At 38.4% G+C, this 23,782-nt stretch overlaps 1 protein-coding gene across 1 annotated transcript in view; it reads right to left on the reverse strand.

Annotated features, from left to right (window-relative positions):
* The window catches only part of Gorab (Golgin, RAB6 interacting), an 85,452-nt gene that overhangs the window by 19,613 nt on the left and 42,057 nt on the right, over positions 1-23,782 (reverse strand). Inside the window, exons 4-5 of the mRNA XM_053776584.2 lie at positions 20,770-21,028; positions 18,367-18,507 (exon numbers count right to left, since the gene is read on the reverse strand). Of these exons, the coding sequence (XP_053632559.2) occupies positions 18,367-18,507; positions 20,770-21,028 (400 nt within the window). The remainder of the gene's footprint in view (positions 1-18,366; positions 18,508-20,769; positions 21,029-23,782) is intronic.

The raw sequence follows: 23,782 nt of genomic DNA on the forward strand, positions 1-23,782 counted from the left end.
TCTGGAACACCCTACCTGAAAACTCTAGAACTGCAGACACATTCATCACCTTCAAAACTACCATTAGAAAACATCTTATCTCCCTGATACACCCTGAAAACTAATTACATGAATACCACCTGGTGGTTCACACTTACACTCACTCACCCATTTGACCATAAACAGAAATATCAATCTCAATCTTAAAATTATGAATCCTAACTAGTAATAAGTTGGCCTGTGATGCTCCACTACTGAAACTATGTATTGTGCCAAAACAAAAGCATTCACATTGCTAAACTCACAAACTAGTATTTAGTCACTTCGCCATAATACCAGCTTACCTCATAATTTGTAATATTTTAAATTTAAGAATTAATCTAAGTCTGCCCAAAATGCCTAGCCATGCTAGGTGTTCTAGTGGTACACTCTGTAATTATTATTTTACTACATATAAACCACACAATAACCAAATTCTGTAAACTCAGCATTGTAATCCTTATAGAGAATAAATTTTGAATTTGAATTTGAATTTGAATGTTGGTAAGTGTAGTAGGTTGGTAGACAGCAACCACCCAGGGAGGTACTACCATCCTGCCAAGTGAGTGTAAAATGAAAGCCTGTACTTGTTTTACATGATGGTAGGATTGCTGGTGTCTTTTTCCTGTCTCATAAACATGCAAGATTTCAGGTACATCTTGCTACTTCTACTTACACTTAGGTCACACTACACATGCATGTACACACACCCTTCTGGGTTTTCTTTTATTTTTTTACTAGTTCTTGTTCTTGTTTATTTCTTCTTATTTCCATGGGGAAGTGGAGCAGAATTCTTCCTCTGTAAGCCATACATGTTGTAAGAGGCGTCTAAAATGCCGGGAGCAAGAGGCTAGTAACTCCTTCTCCTGTACACATTACTAAAATTAAAAAGAGAAACTTTTGTTTTTCTTTTTGGGCCACCCTGCCTCGGTGGGATATGGTCAGTTTGTTGAAAGAAGAAGAAGAAACATGAAAGATTTCAGGTACATCTTGCTACTTCTAGTTACACTTATGTCACACTACACATACATGTACATGTTTATGTATACACACTCATCTGAACTTTCTTTGATTTTGTCTTAATAGTTCTCATTCTTATTACTTTTCCTTTTATATCCATGGGGAAGTGGAATAAGAATCTTTCCTCCATAAGCCATGCGTGTTGTAAAAGTCAACTTAAATGCAGGGAACAATGGGCTAGTAACCCCTTTTCCCCTATAGCCTACTAAAAAGAAAAAGAAGAAAACCATCAAAGTGGGATGTTTGCATGTGCATGGATGTTGTGCAAATGATAGGAAAGAGATGATTGTGGATGTTATGAATGAGAAGAAGCTGGATGTCCTGGCTTTAAGTGAAACAAAGCTGAAGGGTGTAGGAGAGTTTCAGTGGAGAGGAATAAATGGGACCAGGTCAGGGGTTTCAAAAAGAGTTTGAGCTAAAGAAGGAGTAGCAATAATGTTGAAGGATAAGTTATGACAAGAAAAGAAGGAATATAAATGTATAAATCAAGGATTATGTAGAGTAAAATAAGGGTTGGATGTGAAAAGTGGGTTATAGTAAGCATTTCTGCACCTGGAGAAGAGAGAAGTGTAGAGGAGAGAGAGAGAGAGATTTTGGGAAATGTTGAGTGAATGTGTGGGGAGTTTTGAAACTAGTGAGAGAGTATTTGTGGTTGGGGATCTCAATGCTAAAGTGGGTAAAAATGTTGAGGAGAAGTAGCAGGTAAATTTGGGGTGCAGGCATAAATGAGAATGGGGAGCCTTTAATTGAGCTATATATAAAAAGAGGTTTGGTAATAAGTAATACATCTTTTATGAAAAAGAAGATAAATAAGTATACAAGGTATGATATAGCATGTAATAAAAGTAGTTTGTTAGATTATGTATTGGTGGATAAAAGGTTGATAGGTAGGCTTCAGGATGTATATGTTTATAGAGGGGCAACTGATATATCGGATCATTATTTAGTCAGAGCTACAGTTAGAGTAAGAGGTAGATGGAACAAAAGGAAAATGGCAACAGCAAGTGAGAGGTGAAAGTGTATAAACTAAAGGAGGAGGAAGATGGGGTGATACATAAGCAACTATTGGCAGAAAGATGGGCTAGTGCAAATATGAGCAGTGGTTGGGTTGAAGAGGGCTGGAATAGTTTTAAAAATGTAGTATTAGAATGTGGGGCAGAAGTTTGCAATTATAGGAGGGTGAGAGCAGGAGGAGAGAGGAGTGATTGGTGGAATGATGAAGTAAAGAGTGTGATAAAAGAGAAAAAGATAGCTTATGAGAGGTTTTTACAAAGCAGAAGTGTTATAAGAAGAGCAGAGTATATGGAGAGTAAAAGAAAAGTGAAGAGAGTGGTGAGAGAGTGCAAAAGGAGAGCAGATAATAGAGTGGGAGAGGCACTGTCAAGAAATTCTGCAGAAAATAAGAAAATGTTTTGGAGCGGGACAAACAAGTTAAGAAAACCAAGGGAATGAATGGATTTGTCAGTTAAAAACAGAGTAGGGGAGTTAGTAGATGGGGAGCTGGAGGTACGTATTGGGTAGATAGCGGGAATATTTTGAGGAACTTTTAAATGTCGATGAAGAAAGGGAGGTACTGTGCTTATGGGAGATTCTAAAGAAAAGTTGCAAAGGTAAGTGGACGAGTTTGGGAGGGTGTGTAAAGGTAGAAAGTAGAAAGTGAACATAGAAAAGAGTAAGGTGATGAGGGTATCAAACGATTTAGATAAAGAAAAAACTGGATAACACATTGGAGTGAGGGAGTATGGAAGAAGTGAATGTTTTCAGATACACCTACCATCTGGCTTATGATCGAGTTCGGTTCCGAGAAACCGGTCGTAAGTCGAAATGGATGCAAGCCGAACTTTACTACTGAATATCAACATAACATTTTTGTAATGACTTTATTTTATTGTTTTATTTTGGTATTTCATGTTTTACTTTACTTTTTATGCTGTTAGTACTGTATTTTATGCTGTAAGGTTTAGGAAAAACACTGTGTACAACACAAACACTTGTTTATTTCCCAGAAATTTGGCATAAAAAACACGGTCGTAAGTCGAGTCGTCAGATGTCGAGCAGGTCGTAAGTCGGATGGTAGGTGTATTTGGGAGCTGACGTATCAGCGGATGAGTTTATGAAAGCTGAGGTTAACCATAGAACTGTGGAAGGAAAAAAGGTGAGTGGTGCATTGAGGTGTATGTGAAGACAAAACATTATCTATGAAGGCAAAGAAGGGAATGTATGAAAGTATAGGGGTACCAACACTCTTATATGGGTGTGAAGCTTGGGTTGTAAATGCTGCAGCGAGGATATGGTTGGAGGCAGTGGAGATGTCCTGTTTAAGGGCAATGTATGGTGTAAATATTATGCAGAAAATTCGGAGTGTGGAAATTAGGAAAAGGTGTGGAGTTTATATAAGTATTAGTCAGAGGGCAGAAAAGGGGTTGTTGAGGTGGTTTGGGCATTTAGAGAGAATGGATCAAAGTAGAATGACATGGAAAGCATATAAATCTATAGGGGAAGGAAGGCGGGGTAGGGGTCGTCCTCGAAAGGGTTGGATAGAGGGGATAAAGGAGGTTTTGTGGGCGAGGGGCTTGGACTTCCAGCAAGCGTGCATGAGCGTGTTAGACAGGAGTGAATGGAGACGAATGGTACTTGGGACCTGACGATCTGTTGGAGTGTGAGCAGGGTAATATTTAGTGAAGGGATTCAGGGAAAGTGTCATCAGCAAAGAGCAACTGTGACAACTCCCACTTTATGTGTGATTCTTTATCTTTTAACTCCATGCCTCTTGCCAAGACCCTCGCATTTACTTCTCTTACAACCCCATCTATAAATATATTAAACAACCAGGGTGACATCACGCATCCTTGTCTAATGCCTACTTTTACTGGGAAATAATTTCCCTCTTTCCTACATACTCTAACTTGAGCCTCACTATCCTCATAAAAACTCTTCACTGCTTTCAGTAACCTACCTCCTACACCATACACCTGCAACATCTGCCACATTGCCCCCCTATCCACCCTGTCATACGCCTTTTCCAAATCCATAAATGCCACAAAGACCTCTTTAGCCTTATCTAAATACTGTTCACTTATATGTTTCACTGTAAACACCTGGTCCACACACCCCCTACCTTTCCTAAAGCCTCCTTGTTCATCTGCTATCCTATTCTCTGTCTTACTCTTAATTCTTTCAATAATAACTCTACCATACACTTTACCAGGTATACTCAACAGACTTATCCCCCCTATAATTTTTGCACTCTCTTTTGTCCCCTTTGCCTTTATACAAAGGAACTATGCATGCTCTCTGCCAATCCCTAGGTACCTTACCCTCTTCCATACATTTATTAAACAATTGCACCAACCACTCCAAAACTATATCCCCACCTGCTGATGACACTGTGCTCCTGGGAGATTCTGAAGAGAAGTTGCAGAGATTGGTGGATGAATTTGGTAGGGTGTGCAAAAGAAGAAAATTAAAAGTGAATACAGGAAAGAGTAAGGTTATGAGGATAACAAAAAGATTAGGTGATGAAAGATTGGATATCAGATTAGAGGGAGAGAGTGTGGAGGAGGTGAATGTATTCAGATATTTGGGAGTGGACGTGTCAGCGGATGGGTCTATGAAAGATGAGGTGAATCATAGAACTGATGAGGGGAAAAGGGTGAGTGGTGCACTTAGGAGTCTGTGGAGACAAAGAACTTTGTCCTTGGAAGCAAAGAGGGTAATGTATGAGAGTATAGTTTTACCAACGCTTTTATATGGGTGTGAAGCATGGGTGATGAATGTTGCAGCGAGGAGAAGGCTGGAGGCAGTGGAGATGTCATGTCTGAGGGCAATGTGTGGTGTGAATATAATGCAGAGAATTCGTAGTTTGGAAGTTAGGAGGAGGTGCAGGATTACAAAAACTGTTGTCCAGAGGGCTGAGGAAGGGTTGTTGAGGTGGTTTGGACATGTAGAGAGAATGGAGCAAAACAGAGTGACTTCAAGAGTGTATCAGTCTGTAGTGGAAGGAAGGCAGGGTAGGGGTCGGCCTAGGAAAGGTTGGAGGGAGGGAGTAAAGGAGATTTTGTGTGCGAGGGGCTTGGACTTCCAGCAGGCATGCGTGAGCGTGTTTGATAGGAGTGAATGGAGACAAATGGTTTTTAATACTTGACGTGCTGTTGGAGTGTGAGCAAAGTAACATTTATGAAGGGGTTCAGGGAAACCGGCAGGCCGGACTTGAGTCCTGGAGATGGGAAGTACAGTGCCTGCACTCTGAAGGAGGGGTGTTAATGTTGCAGTTTAAAAAGTGTAGTGTAAAGCACCCTTCTGGCAAGACAGTGATGGAGTGAATGATGGTGAAAGTTTTTCTTTTTCGTGCCACCCTGCCTTGGTGGGAATCGGCCAGTGTGATAATAAAAAAAAAAAAAAAAATCAGGGAAACCGGTTATTTTCATATAGTCGGACTTGAGTCCTGGAAATGGGAAGTACAATGCCTGCACTTTAAAGGAGGGGTTTGGGATATTGGCAGTTTGGAGGGATATGTTGTGTATCTTTATATGTATATGCTTCTAAACTGTTGTTGTATTCTGAGCACCTCTGCAAAAACACTGATAATGTGTGAGTGTGGTGAAAGTGTTGAATGATGATGAAAGTATTTTCTTTTTGGGGTTTTTCTTTCTTTTTTTGGGTCACCCTGCCTCAGTGGGAGACGGCAGACTTGTTGAAAATATATATATATATATATACAGTGGACCCCCGGTTAACGATATTTTTTCACTCCAGAAGTATGTTCAGGTGCCAGTACTGACCGAATTTGTTCCCATAAGGAATATTGTGAAGTAGATTAGTCCATTTCAGACCCCCAAACATACACGTACAAACGCACTTACATAAATACACTTACATAATTGGTCGCATTTGGAGGTGATCGTTATGCGGGGGTCCACTGTATATATATATATATATATATACATATATATAATATATATATATATATATATATACATATATATATATATATACATATATATACATATATATACATATATATATATATACATATATATATATATAATTTTTTTTTTTTTTTTTCAACAAGTCGGCTGTCTCCCACCGAGGCAGGGTGACCCAAAAAAGAAAGAAAATCCCCAAAAAGAAAATACTTTAATCATCATTCAACACTTTCACCACACTCGCACATTATCACTGTTTTTGCAGAGGTGCTCAGAATACAACAGTCTAGAAGCATACACATATAAAGATACACAACATATCCCTCCAAACTGCCAATATCCCAAACCCCTCCTTTAAAGTGCAGGCATTGTACTTCCCATTTCCAGGACTCAAGTCCGACTATATGAAAATAACCGGTTTCCCTGAATCCCTTCACTAAATATTACCCTGCTCACACTCCAACAGATCGTCAGGTCCCAAGTACCATTCGTCTCCATTCACTCCTATCTAACACGCTCACGCACGCTTGCTGGAAGTCCAAGCCCCTTACCCACAAAACCTCCTTTACCCCCTCTCTCCAACCCTTTCGAGGACGACCCCTACCCCGCCTTCCTTCCCCTATAGATTTATATGCTTTCCATGTCATTCTACTTTGATCCATTCTCTCTAAATGACCAAACCACCTCAACAACCCCTCTTCTGCCCTCTGACTAATACTTTTATTAACTCCACACCTTCTCCTAATTTCCACACTCCGAATTTTCTGCATAATATTTACACCACACATTGCCCTTAAACAGGACATCTCCACTGCCTCCAACCGTCTCCTCGCTGCTGCATTTACCACCCAAGCTTCACACCCATATAAGAGTGTTGGTACTACTATACTTTCATACATTCCCTTCTTTGCCTCCATAGATAACGTTTTTTGACTCCACATATACCTCAACGCACCACTCACCTTTTTTCCCTCATCAATTCTATGATTAACCTCATCCTTCATAAATCCATCCGCCGACACGTCAACTCCCAAGTATCTGAAAACATTCACTTCTTCCATACTCCTCCTCCCCAATTTGATATCCAATTTTTCTTTATCTAAATCATTTGACACCCTCATCACCTTACTCTTTTCTATGTTCACTTTCAACTTTCTACCTTTACACACATTCCCAAACTCATCCACTAACCTTTGCAATTTTTCTTTAGAATCTCCCATAAGCACAGTATCATCAGCAAAAAGTAACTGTGTCAATTCCCATTTTGAATTTGATTCCCCATAATTTAATCCCACCCCTCTCCCAAACACCCTAGCATTTACTTCCTTTACAACCCCATCTATAAATATATTAAACAACCATGGTGACATTACACATCCCTGTCTAAGACCTGCTTTTACCGGGAAGTAGTCTCCCTCTCTTCTACACACCCTAACCTGAGCCTCACTATCCTCATAAAAACTCTTTACAGCATTTAATAACTTACCACCTATCCCATATACTTGCAACATCTGCCACATTGCTCCTCTATCCACTCTATCATATGCCTTTTCTAAATCCATAATTGCAATAAAAACTTCCCTATCTTTATCTAAATACTGTTCACATATATGCTTCAATGTAAACACCTGATCTACACATCCCCTACCCACTCTAAAACCTCCTTGTTCATCCGCAATCCTACATTCTGTCTTACCTCTAATTCTTTCAATTATAACCCTACCGTACACTTTTCCTGGTATACTCAGTAAGCTTATTCCTCTATAATTTTTACAGTCTCTTTTGTCCCCTTTCCCTTTATATAAAGGGACTATACATGCTCTCTGCCAATCCCTAGGTACCTTCCCCTCTTTCATACATTTATTAAACAAAAGTACCAACCACTCCAACACTATATCCCCCCCTGCTTTTAACATTTCTGTCATGATCCCATCAGTTCCAGCTGCTTTACCCCCTTTCATTTTACGTAATGCCTCACGTACCTCCCCCACACTTACATTCTGCTCTTCTTCACTCCTAAAAGATGGTATACCTCCCTGACCAGTGCATGAAATTACTGCCTCTGTTTCTTCCTTAACATTTAAAAGTTCCTCAAAATATTCTCGCCATCTACCCAATACCTCCATCTCCCCATCTACTAACTCCCCTACTCTGTTTTTAACTGACAAATCCATATTTTCCCTAGGCTTTCTTAACTTGTTTAACTCACTCCAAAATTTTTTCTTATTTTCATTAAAATTTCTTGACAGTGCCTCTCCCACTCTATCATCTGCTCTCCTTTTGCACTCTCTCACCACTCTCTTTACCTTTCTTTTACTCTCCATATACTCTGCTCTTCTTATAACACTTCTGCTTTGTAAAAACCTCTCATAAGCTACCTTTTTCTCTTTTATCACACCCTTTACTTCATCATTCCACCAATCACTCCTCTTTCCTCCTGCCCCCACCCTCCTATAACCAAAAACTTCTGCCCAACATTCTAATACTGCATTTTTAAAACTATTCCAACCCTCTTCAACCCCCCCACTATATTTTTTTTTTTTCAACAAGTTGGCCGTCTCCCACCGAGGAAGTAGGTTGGTAAACAGCAACTGCCCAGGGAGGTACTACCGTCCTGCCAAGTGAGTGTAAAACGAAAGCTTGTAATTGTTTTACATGATGGTAGGATTGCTGGTGTCTTTTTTTTTCTGTCTCATACACATGCAAGATTTCAGGTACGTCTCGCTACTTCTACTTACACTTAGGTCACACTACACATACATGTACAAGCATATATATACACACCCCTCTGGGTTTTCTTCTATTTTCTTACTAGTTCTTGTTCTTGTTTATTTTCTCTTATCTCCATAGGGAAGTGGAACAGAATTCTTCCTCCGTAAGCTATGCGTGTTGTAAGAGGCGACTAAAATGCCAGGAGCAAGGGGCTAGTAACCCCTTCTCCTGCATAAATTACTAAATTTAAAAAGAGAAACTTTCGTTTTTCTTTTTGGGCCACCCTGCCTGGGTGGGAAACGGCCAATTTGTTGAGAAAAAAAATATATATACATGTATATATACATGTGTATATATATATATATATATATATATATATATATATATATATATATATATATATATATATATATATATATATATCTTCTTTCTTTCTTTAAACACATCGGCCGTATCCCACCAAGGCAGGGTGGCCCAAAAGGAAAAACGAAAGTTTCTCCTTTTACATTTAGTAATATATACAGCAGAAGGGGTTACTAGCCCCTTGCTCCCGGCATTTTAGTCGCCTCTTACAACACGCATGGCTTACGGAGGAAGAATTCTATTCCACTTCCCCATGGAGATAAGAGGAAATAAACAAGAATAAGAACTAGAAAGAAAATAGAAGAAAACCCAAAGGGGTGTGTATATATGTGCTTGTACATGTATGTGTAGTGTGACCTAAGTGTAAGTAGAAGTAGCAAGACGTACCTGAAATCTTGCATGTTCATGAGACAGAAAAAAGGACACCAGCAATCCTACCATCATGTAAAACAATTACAGGCTTTCGTTTTACACTCACTTGGCAGGACGGTAGTACCTCCCTGGTTGGTTGCTGTCTTCCAACCTACTATATATATATAAATATATACATTATAATATATATATATATATATATATATATAAATATATATATATATATATATATATATATATATATATATATATATATATTTATATATATATATATATAATATATATTTATATATATATATATATATATATATATATACAGTGGACCCCCGGATAACGATATTTTTTCACTCCAGAAGTATGTTCAGGTGCCAGTACTGACTGAATTTGTTCCCATAAGGAATATTGTAAAGTAGATTAGTCCATTTCAGACCCCCAAACATACACGTACAAACGTACTTACATAAATACACTTACATAATTGGTCGCTTTCGGAGGTGATCGTTATGCAGGGGTCCACTGTATATATATATATATATATATATATATATATATATATATATATATATATATATATATATATATATATATATATATATATATATATATATATATATATATATATATATATATACATTATATATATATATATATATATATATATATACATATATATATATATTTTTTTTTTTCAACAAGTCGGCCGTCTCCCACCGAGTCAGGGTGACCCAAAAAAGAAAGAAAATCCCCAAAAAAGAAAATACTTTCATCATCATTCAACACTTTCACCACACTCACACATTATCACTGCTTTTGCAGAGGTGCTCAGAATACAACAGTTTAGAAGCATATACGTATAAAGATACACAACATATCCCTCCAAACTGCCAATATCCCAAACCCCTCCTTTAAAGTGCAGGCATTGTACTTCCCATTTCCAGGACTCAAGTCTGACTATATGAAAATAACCGGTTTCCCTGAATCCCTTCACTAAATATTACCCTGCTCACACTCCAACAGATCGTCAGGTCCCAAGTATCATTCGTCTCCATTCACTCCTATCTAACACGCTCATGCACGCTTGCTGGAAGTCCAAGCCCCTCGCCCACAAAACCTCCTTTACCCCCTCTTTCCAACCCTTTCGAGGACGACCCCTACCCCTCCTTCCTTCCCCTATAGATTTACATGCTTTCCATGTCATTCTACTTTGATCCATTCTCTCTAAATGACCAAACCACCTCAACAACCCCTCTTCTGCCCTCTGACTAATACTTATATTAACTCCACACCTTTTCCTAATTTCCACACTCCGAATTTTCTGCATAATATTTACACCATACATTGCCCTTAAACAGGACATCTCCACTGCCTCCAACCATATCCTCGCTGCAGCATTTACAACCCAAGCTTCACACCCATGTAAGAGTGTTGGTACCCCTATACTTTCATACATTCCCTTCTTTGCCTCCATAGATAACGTTTTTTGACTCCACATATATCTCAACGCACCACTCACCTTTTTTCCCTCATCAATTCTATGATTAACCTCATCCTTCATAAATCCATCCGCCGACACGTCAACTCCCAAGTATCTGAAAACATTCACTTCTTCCATACTCCTCCTCCCCAATTTGATATCCAATTTTTCTTTATCTAAATCATTTGATACCCTCATCACCTTACTCTTTTCTATGTTCACTTTCAACTTTCTACCTTTACACACATTCTCAAACTCATCCACTAACCTTTGCAATTTTTCTTTAGAATCTCCCATAAGCACAGTATCATCAGCAAAAAGTAACTGTGTCAATTCCCATTTTGAATTTGATTCCCCATAATTTAATCCCACCCCTCTCCCGAACACCCTAGCATTTACTTCTTTTACAACCCCATCTATAAATATATTAAACAACCATGGTGACATTACACATCCCTGTCTAAGACCTACTTTTACCGGGAAGTAATCTCCCTCTCTTCTACACACCCTAACCTGAGCCTCACATTCCTCATAAAAGCTCTTTACAGCATTTAGTAACTTACCACCTATTCCATATACTTGCAACATCTGCCACATTGCTCCTCTATCCACTCTATCATATGCCTTTTCTAAATCCATAAATGCAATAAAAACTGTTCACATATATGCTTAAATGTAAACACTTGATCTACACATCCCCTACCCACTCTGAAGCCTCCCTGCTCATCAGCAAATATTACATTCTGTCTTACCTCTAATTCTTTCAATTATAACCCTACCGTATACTTTTCCTGGAATACTCAGTAAACTTATTCCTCTATAATTTTTACAATCTCTTTTGTCCCCTTTCCCTTTATATAAAGGGACTATACATGCTCTCTGCCAATCCCTAGGTACCTTCCCCTCTTTCATACATTTATTAAACAAAAGTACCAACCACTCCAACACTATATCCCTCCCTGCTTTTAACATTTCTGTCATGATCCCATCAGTTCCAGGTGCTTTACCCCCTTTCATTCTACGTAATGCCTCACTTACCTCCACCACACTTACATTCTGCTCTTCTTCACTCCTAAAAGATGGTATACCTCCCTGGACAGTGCATGAAATTACCACCTCCCTTTCTTCCTCAACATTTAAAAGTTCCTCAAAATATTCTCGCCATCTACCTAATACCTCCCTCTCCCCATCTACTAACTTCCCTACTCTGTTTTTAACTGACAAATCCATACTTTCCCTAGGCTTTCTTAACTTGTTTAACTCACTCCAAAATTTTTTATTATTTTCATTAAAATTTCTTGACAGTGCCTCTCCCACTCTATCATCTGCTCTCCTTTTGCACTCTCTCACCACTCTCTTCACCTTTCTTTTACTCTCCATATACTCTGCTCTTCTTATAACACTTCTGCTTTGTAAAAACCTCTCATAAGCTACCTTTTTCTCTTTTATCACACCCTTTACTTCATCATTCCACCAATCACTCCTCTTCCCTCCTGCCCCCACCCTCCTATAACCACAAACTTCTGCCCCACATTTTAATACTGCATTTTTAAAACTATTCCAACCCTCTTCAAGCCCCCCACTACTCATCTTTGCACTAGCCCACCTTTCTGCCAATAGTCGCTTATATCTCGCCCAAACTTCCTCCTCCCTTAGTTTATACACTTTCACCTCCCTCTTACTTGTTGTTGCCACCTTCCTCTTTTCCCATCTACCTCTTACTCTAACTGTAGCTACAACTAAATAATGATCCGATATATCAGTTGCCCCTCTATAAACATGTACATCCTGGAGCCTACCCATCAACCTTTTATCCACCAATACATAATCTAATAAACTACTTTCATTACGTGCTACATCATACCTTGTATATTTATTTATCCTCTTTTTCATAAAATATGTATTACTTATTACCAAATCTCTTTCTACACATAGCTCAATTAAAGGCTCCCCATTTACATTTACCCCTGCACCCCAAATTTACCTACTACTCCCTCCATAACATTTTTACCCACTTTAGCATTGAAATCCCCAACCACCATTACTCTCACACTTGATTCAAACTCCCCACGCATTCACTCAACATTTCCCAAAATCTCTCTCTCTCCTCTACACTTCTCTCTTCTCCAGGTGCATACACGCTTATTATAACCCACTTTTCACATCCAATCTTTATTTTACTCCACATAATCCTTGAATTAATACATTTATAGTCCCTCTTTCCCTGCCATAGCTTATCCTTCAACATTATTGCTACTCCTTCTTTAGCTCTAACTCTATTTGAAACCCCTGACCTAATCCCATTTATTCCTCTCCATTGAAACTCTCCCACCCCCTTCAGCTTTGTTTCACTTAAAGCCAGGACATCCAGCTTCTTCTCATTCATAACATCCACAATCATCTCTTTCTTATCATCTGCACAACATCCACGCACATTCAGACTTTCCACTTTGACAATTTTCTTCTTCTTATTCTTTTTAGCAATCTTTACAGGAAAAGGGGTTACTAACCCATTGTTCCCGGCATTTTAGTTGACTTTTACAACACGCATGGCTTACGGAGGAAAGATTCTTATTCCACTTCCCCATGGATATAAAAGGAAAAGTAATAAGACCAAGAACTATTAAGATAAAATCAAAGAAAACTCAGATGAGTGTGTATAAATAAATGTGTACATGTATGTACATATATATATATATATATATATATATATATATATTTCTCTGGAGTTTACCTGGAGAGAGTTCCGGGGGTCAACGCCCCCGCGGCCCGGTCTGTGACCAGGCCTCCTGGTGGATCAGAGCCTGATCAACCAGGCTGTTGCTGCTGGCTGCACTCAAACCAACATACGAGCCACAGCCCGGCTGATCAGGAACTGACTTTAGGTGCTTGTCCAGTGCCAGCTTGAAGACTGCCAGGGGTCTGTTGGTAATCCCCCTTATGTGTGCTGGGAGGCAGTTGAACAGTCTCGGGCCCCTGACACTTATTGTATGGTCTCTTAACGTGCTAGTGACACCCCTGCTTTTCATTGGCGGGATGGTGCATCGTCTGCCAAGTCTTTTGCTTTCGTAGTGAGTGATTTTCGTGTGCAAGTTCGGTACTAGTCCCTCTAGGATTTTCCAGGTGTATATAATCATGTATCTCTCCCTCCTGCGTTCCAGGGAATACAGGTTTAGAACCTCAAGCGCTCCCAGTAATTGAGGTGTTTTATCTCCGTTATGCGTGCCGTGAAAGTTCTCTGTACATTTTCTAGGTCAGCAATTTCACCTGCCTTGAAAGGTGCTGTTAGTGTGCAGCAATATTCCAGCCTAGATAGAACAAGTGACCTGAAGAGTGTCATCATGGGCTTGGCCTCCCTAGTTTTGAAGGTTCTCATTATCCATCCTGTCATTTTTCTAGCAGATGCGATTGATACAATGTTATGGTCCTTGAAGGTGAGATCCTCCGACATGATCACTCCCAGGTCTTTGACGTTGGTGTTTCGCTCTATTTTGTGGCCAGAATTTGTTTTGTACTCTGATGAAGATTTAATTTCCTCATGTTTACCATATCTGAGTAATTGAAATTTCTCATCGTTGAACTTCATATTGTTTTCTGCAGCCCACTGAAAGATTTGGTTGATGTCCGCCTGGAGCCTTGCAGTGTCTGCAATGGAAGACACTGTCATGCAGATTCGGGTGTCATCTGCAAAGGAAGACACGGTGCTGTGGCTGACATCCTTGTCTATGTCGGATATGAGGATGAGGAACAAGATGGGAGCGAGTACTGTGCCTTGTGGAACAGAGCTTTTCACCGTAGCTGCCTCGGACTTTACTCTGTTGACGACTACTCTCTGTGTTCTGTTAGTGAGGAAATTATAGATCCATCGACCGACTTTTCCTGTTATTCCTTTAGCACGCATTTTGTGCGCTATTACGCCATGGTCACACTTGTCGAAGGCTTTTGCAAAGTCTGTATATATTACATCTGCATTCTTTTTGTCTTCTAGTGCATTTAGGACCTTGTCGTAGTGATCCAATAGTTGAGACAGACAGGAGCGACCTGTTCTAAACCCATGTTGCCCTGGGTTGTGTAACTGATGGGTTTCTAGATGGGTGGTGATCTTGCTTCTTAGGACCCTTTCAAAGATTTTTATGATATGGGATGTTAGTGCTATTGGTCTGTAGTTCTTTGCTGTTGCTTTACTGCCCCCTTTGTGGAGTGGGGCTATGTCTGTTGTTTTTAGTAACTGTGGGACGACCCCCGTGTCCATGCTCCCTCTCCATAGGATGGAAAAGGCTCGTGATAGGGGCTTCTTGCAGTTCTTGATGAACACAGAGTTCCATGAGTCTGGCCCTGGGGCAAAGTGCATGGGCATGTCATTTATCGCCTGTTCGAAGTCATTTGGCGTCAGGATAACATCGGATAGGCTTGTGTTAATCAAATTTTGTGGCTCTCTCATAAAAAATTCATTTTGATCTTCGACTCTCAGTCTGGTTAGCGGCTTGCTAAAAACTGAGTCATATTGGGACTTGAGTAGCTCACTCATTTCCTTGCTGTCATCTGTGTAGGACCCATCTTGTTTAAGTAGGGGCCCAATACTGGACGTTGTTCTCGATTTTGATTTGGCATAGGAGAAGAAATACTTTGGGTTTCTTTCGATTTCATTTATGGCTTTTAGTTCTTCCCGCGATTCCTGACTCCTAAAGGATTCTTTTAGCTTAAGTTCGATGCTTGCTATTTCTCTGACCAGTGTCTCCCTACGCATTTCAGATATATTGACCTCTTTTAGCCGCTCTGTTATTCTTTTCCGTCGCCTGTAAAGGGAGCGCCTGTCTCTTTCTATTTTACATCTACTCCTCCTTTTTCTTAGAGGAATAAGCCTTGTGCATACGTCGAGTGCCACCGAGTTAATCTGTTCTAGGCATAAGTTGGGTCTGTGTTGCTTAGTATATCTTCCCAGCTTATATCGGTTAGGACTTGGTTTACTTGGTCCCACTTTATGTTTTTGTTATTGAAGTTGAATTTGGTGAATGCTCCCTCGTGACTAGTCTCATTTTGTCGGTCTGGGGCTCCACGCATACATGTCTGAACCTCAATTATGTTGTGATCTGAGTATATTGTTTTTGATATGGTGACATTTCTTATCAGATCATCATTGTTAGTGAAGATGAGGTCTAGTGTATTCTCCAGTCTAGTAGGCTCTATTATTTGCTGGTTTAAATTGAATTTTGTGCAGAGATTTAAAAGCTCATGTGAGTGTGAGTTTTCATCAGAGCTGCCTCCTGGTGTTATTACTGCAACAATATTATTTGCTATATTCCTCCATTTTAGGTGCCTTAAGTTGAAATCCCCCAGGAGCAAGATGTTGGGTGCAGGAGCTGGAAGATTTTCCAGACAGTGGTCAATTTTTAACAGCTGTTCCTGGAATTGCTGGGATGTTGCATCCGGAGGCTTGTAGACTACCACAATGACTAGGTTTTGGTTCTCGACCTTTACTGCTAAAACTTCCACTACATCATTTGAGGCATTAAGCAGTTCTGTGCAAACAAGTGACTCTGCAATGTACAGGCCAACCCCCCCCCTTTTGCCTGTTCACTCTGTCACATCTGTATAGGTTGTAACCTGGGATCCATATTTCGTTGTCCAAGTGATCCTTTATGTGGGTCTCAGTGAAAGCCGCGAACATTGCCTTTGCCTCTGCAAGCAGTCCACGGATGAAAGGTATTTTGTTGTTTGTTGCTGGCTTTAGACCCTGTATATTTGCAAAGAAGAATGTTATCGGACTGGTGGTATTGTTGGTACTGGGGGGGATTTTTTTTCCGGCATTAGTATCTGTATCTGTTGGTTTGGAGTGGAGGCCATCGACTGTGGTTCCACTCCAGGAATGACTGGATTTGGTGTACGATTTCTGCCATTTCCTGCCAGTTTTTTTTTCCTTCCTGGCACTAAAAAACCTCTCCCTCTTGAGTGGCTGTGGCTACCCAGGTTTTCCCATGGCCTGGATGTTTTGTATCTTTTTGTCCCCTTTAGATGGTATGCCTGGCAATTTAAGTTATAGCACAGTCTTTCCTGTACTGAAGAGGTACACATTTCAGGGTGAAAAAGCTTACAGGAAGGGAGTTTGCATTTTCCTGTTGTCATATGGGCATGGCATTTTCTAGGGTGGTCATAGTTGCACGTCCCATCTGTTTTTCCAGATTTCCCATGCCAGCAGATACCAAGTGCATAGTATGTGCACAGGCTTGGTTTCCGTTTGCCTTGGGTTTCTGTGACTGTATTCCCTGTTGGTGCATGTTTCCCTGTCTTACTTCTATCCTCCCTAGCACCAACAATGGAGCTCCCACCAGTTGTTTTTGGTAATATATCCTCACTATTGCTAGTGGAGTCCTCTTGTTTGCTATTTCCTGTGGTATTTCTAGTTTGCAATATTGGTTTTATCTTATCTTTGACTACACTTGTTTCCCTACTATGGCTCCTGTCCCCTATGAGGTCATTTATATGTATTCCTTCCTGCGTATAATTCCCGACTACCTGGACAAAATCTCCAGCTTCACCATTACTGTCTCCCAGGACAGCACCTCCAGCTTCACCATTACTGTCTACCAGGACAGCACTATCAGCCCCACATTTACTGACTACCAGGACATCACCTCCAGCCTTACAGTTTCTGACTACATGGCCAGTATCAAGGGCAGTACCATTCAGCCCAGACTTTTTATGTTCCCATCTGTTGTAGAAAGCTTCCAGGTTGTCTATGAAAGCAACTTTGATGTTATCCTCTTTTAATACCAATGTGATTTTAGTCCACAGATTTATCTCATTTGGGCATACCCAAAAACACTTCCCTGTTTTAATACTGCTTGTAGCTAGTTCATGGATACATGCACAAGGATCTTCTTCTATTTTCTTACTAATTCTTGTTCTTGTTTATTTCCTCTTATCTCCATGGGGAAATGGAATAGAATTCTTCCTTCATAAGCCATGCGTGTTGTAAGAGGTGACTAAAATGCCGGAAGCAAGAGGTTGGTAACCCCTTCTCCTGTGTATATCACTAAATGTAAAAGGAGAAACTTTCGTTTTCCCTTTTGGGCCACCCTGCCTCAGTGGGATACGGCCGGTGTGTTGAAAGAAGAAAGATATATATAGTATAAAATATATATGCGTATATGGAGGTGGAAGTACATTGCCTGCGCTTTACTGGATGGGTTTGGGATATTTGCTGCTTAGAGTGACATCTAAACTGTCATACATGTGCACCTCTGGCAAGACAGTGAGTGTGTGAATGATGGTGAAAGTGTTTCTTTTTTGGGTCACCCTGCCATGCTGGAAGACAGCCAGCATGTTAGAAAAAAAAAAGTTTGCTTTGAAGGATGAGTTATATGTTTTATATTCAAGATATTACTAAGTTGAGTAAAAATATACATGCCTCTGATATATAAATTCAGCAATTAACTCATAGCCAGTGAAATGAAAGACATAATTTATGCATGTCACACTCACTGTGCCTCATTAAATTCCAGGCTAGCAACTTCTATTTGGTCTCGAAGAATAGACACATCAGAAGACAAAAGCAAATCCAACTTGGCCAATTCTGACTGTATTTGCTTCAACTTTTGTGCTTCAGACTGTGTGCGACGACTCCTGTAATGTAGTTGTCATTTAAAGTTGCAGTACAGTACAGTGATTAATATAGTAATAGCAGCAATTTGAAACAGAAAAGCATAATTTCACACATTTATGAGTTTAGATAAAAAAAATTACACGAAAACCAAAACAAAAGTACAGTATTATACTACAATCTAATTCTACTTATATTGTAAAGAATTATGAACATTGGTTTCTAACCCTGCAATACATTTCTTTGTCTAAATTCTAGCTTAAGTATGCCCGAAATGGTATGTATAACGATGAACTTTTTTTTAATCTGTGGACATATAAACTGTTAACCCAATGTTTCATTTAATTTTAATATCTATGTACCATGTAAATACAAATTATTATATTAATAATAAAATTATTACTATTATCATTATTATTAAAATATAAACATACCCTGTCACAGAAATAAATACAGACTATGGTACAGTATAGTGGAAACAGAATATGTATGTTAGTGAAAAAATGTGCATGTTAGTGAAAAAATGTGCATGTTAGTGAAAAAATGTGTATGTTAGTGAAAATGGGTAGACATGCTTTGCATGTCTACCTGTTTTCCATTATTTCCTCTGCTTTCTAGTTCTTTACTCCAATATACTCATTCCCTTTTTAATAAAACTAACCATTCATCAGAAAACAAAGAAAAACTCATTATCTGCTGTTAGTTTCTCAAAATACTGTCATCTGTGAATTTTCATCTTTTTTTTACCAACTGTTTGTTCTGTTTACATATTTTTTATACAAATGTACTTTTTATAGGTTTAGACCTGTTATCCTGATTAATTTATTTCAAGGTCTGGCTCTAGCTATGATACACTACCCACAACAGTCAGCTAGCACCCAGCTACCTTTGTTCTAAGTAAATATGTAATGGGTGTAAGGAGATTTACCTATATGTCTGGCCCTTTCCTAGGATTGCACCCAGGGCCCTTTGGTGATACCCTAAATGTTCTGATTAATAAACTAAAACTCACCCTGTACCTCTCAATTATATGATTCAAAGATCTTTACACTCGACACTCCTGTAACATACAGTAATCATTCAGATTATCCATTGCTACTGTTCTAAATTTTGATTTTCATGCTCACTTATGTTGTCTCACTCCCTCTCCAAATAATGAAGTTGAAACAATCATTCTTTCTAACTACTACTGTACTTATGGTGTCTTCTTCCTAACCAGGGTTTTTATTTCATTAGTTGCTTTCTTTTCCTAGTTCATTGTACTTTCAGCTTCACGCTTATGTATTTCTTTTTTCGTCACTTACACATCACAGATACTGCATATAAACTGGTCAAGAGATTCCAGCACTTCTCTAAACACAATAACTGTACACAAAATTCCTTCTTTCTTCACTATCCTTAATTTATTTTCATTCATATGGATTTTTCCTTTTGTCTATGCTATGGTTCACCTCACCTTTCATAGATCCATCAGTTGACACGTCTACTCCCAAATATTTTCATACTGTATATCTTTTCCTCCATACTCCCTCACTCCAATCTTAAGTCCCATTTTTTGCCTAAATTTTTTTGTTGCTCTCAAGAGTAAGGTGATGATAAGCACAATGTGTGCACTCTGAAAGAGTGGGGATACTACACTCACTACGGTCTGTAGGGCTATTAAAACTGTGATGTATGTGCACTCCTGACAAGACAGCTTTTGAATGAATAATGGTGAATATTTCCTTAACTTTGGTGGAAGACAAGAAAAAAATAATTAAATGATCATTTTGCATTAACTTTTAACAGTCTTTTCTCACACACATCAAAAACACCTACTATTCTACATAAAATTTTAATTCTCTAATGTTAGAGTTGTCATCTACATATACAATATCAAGCTTAATATCTCACCCCATTTGTTTCTATCCTGCCTAACATTTTTCCAGATTAATTACTTGCTACATATACTCTGCATCCTTAAGAATGCTTACTATACACTTTAAAAAAAGGTGACCTGGCTTCATATAGGATTAGCACTTCCCACAGTCCATCTCCATTCATTGTCACACAGTCAACCCCAAAACTATTGTACAGGACATGTAAAAGCTAGTCTTATATACAGTACATAGTTAACAAGCTGTCTCACTGCAAATATCTGGTAGAAACCTCTTCCAAATGCAAAATAAAAATTTTGACTTCCTGAAACCCGATACTGTATACTGAATTCAGACACCACATATTCTTCAAATAATCTGCAACCCTTTCCAATAACCTTTGCATTACAGTTACAAATATCAACATACCTATCTGCAATAGCCTTAACAAGTAACTCTCGCCGTTGTTTATTTTGCTCCTCCATCATTTTTTGACGTTTCTGGAACTTTTCAAGTGACAGCTCCCCATCTTTTTCACAGTTTTCATTAAGCAGATTTTCTTCTAACAAGTCATCAGATTCAATCTTTGAACCAAATGGCTGGTCTTCCAGAATTGATCCATTTGTTGATATTAATTCATATGAGTTATTGTCTCGAAGGCGTATTTTAACATTCTTAGCATGACTACCTGTAAACATTAGAAAATTACCGTAAAATAATAATAAGCTTGAATAAAACCTATTCAAAAAAATATTGATTCAAGAAATGTTGTGTACCACTATCAAAATGTTTCTGCAAAAATTTGCTATTAATATTTCTATTCTTAATATTATTCTGTAAAACCCATTAACCCTTTCAGGGTCTGTGCCATAGATCTATGGCTTCATGTTCAGGGTCCAAACCGTAGATCTACGCCATGAGCTCAGCTCACTCTGATAAGCAGTGAGCAGTAAATTTGGGCCTAGATATGAGAGACTACATGTATGTGGTATGTGTGCACCACATAAAACAAATCCTGCAGCACACAGTGCATAATGAGAGAAAAAACTGGGACCGTAATTTTCGATTAAAACAGCGAATTTGCAGTGTTTTTTCATATGTTTTTTATAGTTGCATTTGCAATTTATTGGTTTCATTTGATAGAATGGAAGGTATACTACAGAAATAGAGATGATTTTGATTGGTTTTATTAAGGGAAACGGCTTGAAACTGAGCTCAAAGTAGCGGAAATGTTAAATTTTTGCCGATGTTCAAGAGTAAACAAATGACCTCACAAGTCTAATACATGCCAGCTGGTGGGTCTAATATACATTCACAAATGTGGTGATATTATTTATACAATTATTACAGTATTGCTCAACAGTAAATCTTCTATTTTTTGGTTTGAATAAAAATTCATTATGTGAATAAACAATCAAAATGGAATTCATTTGTAAAGCCTGAAAACATAACTAATGAACAGAGGAAATGTTAGTTTAGTGCCAGGAATGCCTGCATTGTTTATTCTGGACCCTATTTTGAAATTGGAATATTTTGAACTTTGTGTTAAATTGGCCAAATTACCAATTTCCAATCACTTTGTTTTGTTGTTGACACAGGTGACTTGGCGATTTCTTGTGCTCAATCGATAGAATAGAAGTAATACTAGTGAAATAGCTAAGAATTTGGTTGACTGGAATACTGTAATTGGCCTAAAATGGGAGTCAATGTCGGCAAAATTGCCAATGCGTAAATATCACCAACACATCAAAATTCACGAGAGCATAATTTCCTCAATTTTCCATCAAATTTCGTAGTTTTTGTTTTATTACCTTCAGAAAAAGATTCTCTACCATTTCATAAGAAAAAATAACAAAATTATTTTTTGAAAATTCTTGGACCCTGGTGAACACTTCGAAATTTGGCCTCTGGACCCTGAAAGGGTTAAACAATAAAAATATGACATACAGCATAAAACATGACCCATCATTCCTGTTTCAATGCTGATAATCTATGAGGTCAAGTCCTTAAAGTTACACACCCAATTATCTACCTTGATTCAATACATATTAACACAATGGAGAGAATGGGCATAAAATACCCTTTCAGGGTCCAGAGGCCAAATTTCAAAGGATGCACCAGTGTCCAAAAATTAAAAAAAAAAAATTTTGCTATTTCTTTCTTATGAAATGGTAGAGAATCTTTTTCTGAAAGTAATAAAACAAAAAGTACGAAATTTGATGGAAAATTGACGAAATTATGCTCTCGCGAATTTTGATGTGTCAGCGATATTTACGAATCGGCGATTTTGCCGACTTTGACTCCGATTTTAGGCCAATTACATTATTCCAGTCGACCAAATTCTTAGCTATTTCACTAGTATTGCTTCTATTTTATCGATTGAGAAGAAGAAATCGCCCAGTCAACTGTTTCAACTACAAAATAAAGGGATCGGAAATTGGTAATTTGGCCAATTTCAAAATAGGGTCCAGAATAAACAATGCAGGCATTCCTGGCACTAAACTAACATTTCCTCTGCTCATTAGTTATGTTTTGAGGCTTTACAAATGAATTCCATTTTTATTTTTTATTCACATAATGAATTTTTATTCAAACCAAACAATAGAACATTCACTGTTATGCATTATTGTAATAATTGTATAAATATCATCATCACATTTGTGAATGTATATTAGACCCACCAGCTGGCGTGTATTAAACGTGTGAGGTCGTTTGTTTACTCTTGAACATCGACAAAAATTTAACATTTCTGCTACTTTGAGCTCAGTTTCAAGCCATTTCCAGTATAAAAACCAATCAAAATCATCTCTACTTCTGTAATTTATCTTCCATTCTATCAAATGAGACCAAGGAATCTTAAATACAACTATAAAAAGCATACGAAAAAACACTGCAAAGTCGCTGTTTTAATCGAAAATCACGGTCTCAGTTTTTCTCTCATTATACACTGTGTGCTGCAGGATTTGTTTTATGTGGTGCACACATACCACATAAATATATTCTCTCATATCTAGGCCCAAATTTACTGCTCACCGCTTATCAGAGTGAGCTGAGCTCATGGCGTAGATCTACGGTTTGGACCCTGAACGTAAAGCCGTAGATCTACGGGACGGACCCTGAAAGGGTTAAAAAAAAAAGAGACAAATATAGTATTATATGATCATTTACTGACAACATTTCACCCACACAGTTGACTTTATCATGTTACAAACAGATCTACCTGATAAGAGAGGCTGAGTCTATAGTGTATATGGTGAGTGTAGGGACTAATTCTAAATTAGTCTTTAAGCATTAGGATTAGTTTACCCGAAATACACTGCATACTAGTGGTTTTCTTTTGTACCTAACAATGTTTTACTAGATGTACACTACATTATTTTTGTGCTGCATGAAAAGAAATAAAAATATGAATTTGAATTTGGAAAGAGACATAAATGATGTA

Source organism: Cherax quadricarinatus, chromosome 1, assembly GCF_038502225.1.
Source record: "Cherax quadricarinatus isolate ZL_2023a chromosome 1, ASM3850222v1, whole genome shotgun sequence".
In the NCBI taxonomy this organism is placed as follows: domain Eukaryota; kingdom Metazoa; phylum Arthropoda; class Malacostraca; order Decapoda; family Parastacidae; genus Cherax; species Cherax quadricarinatus.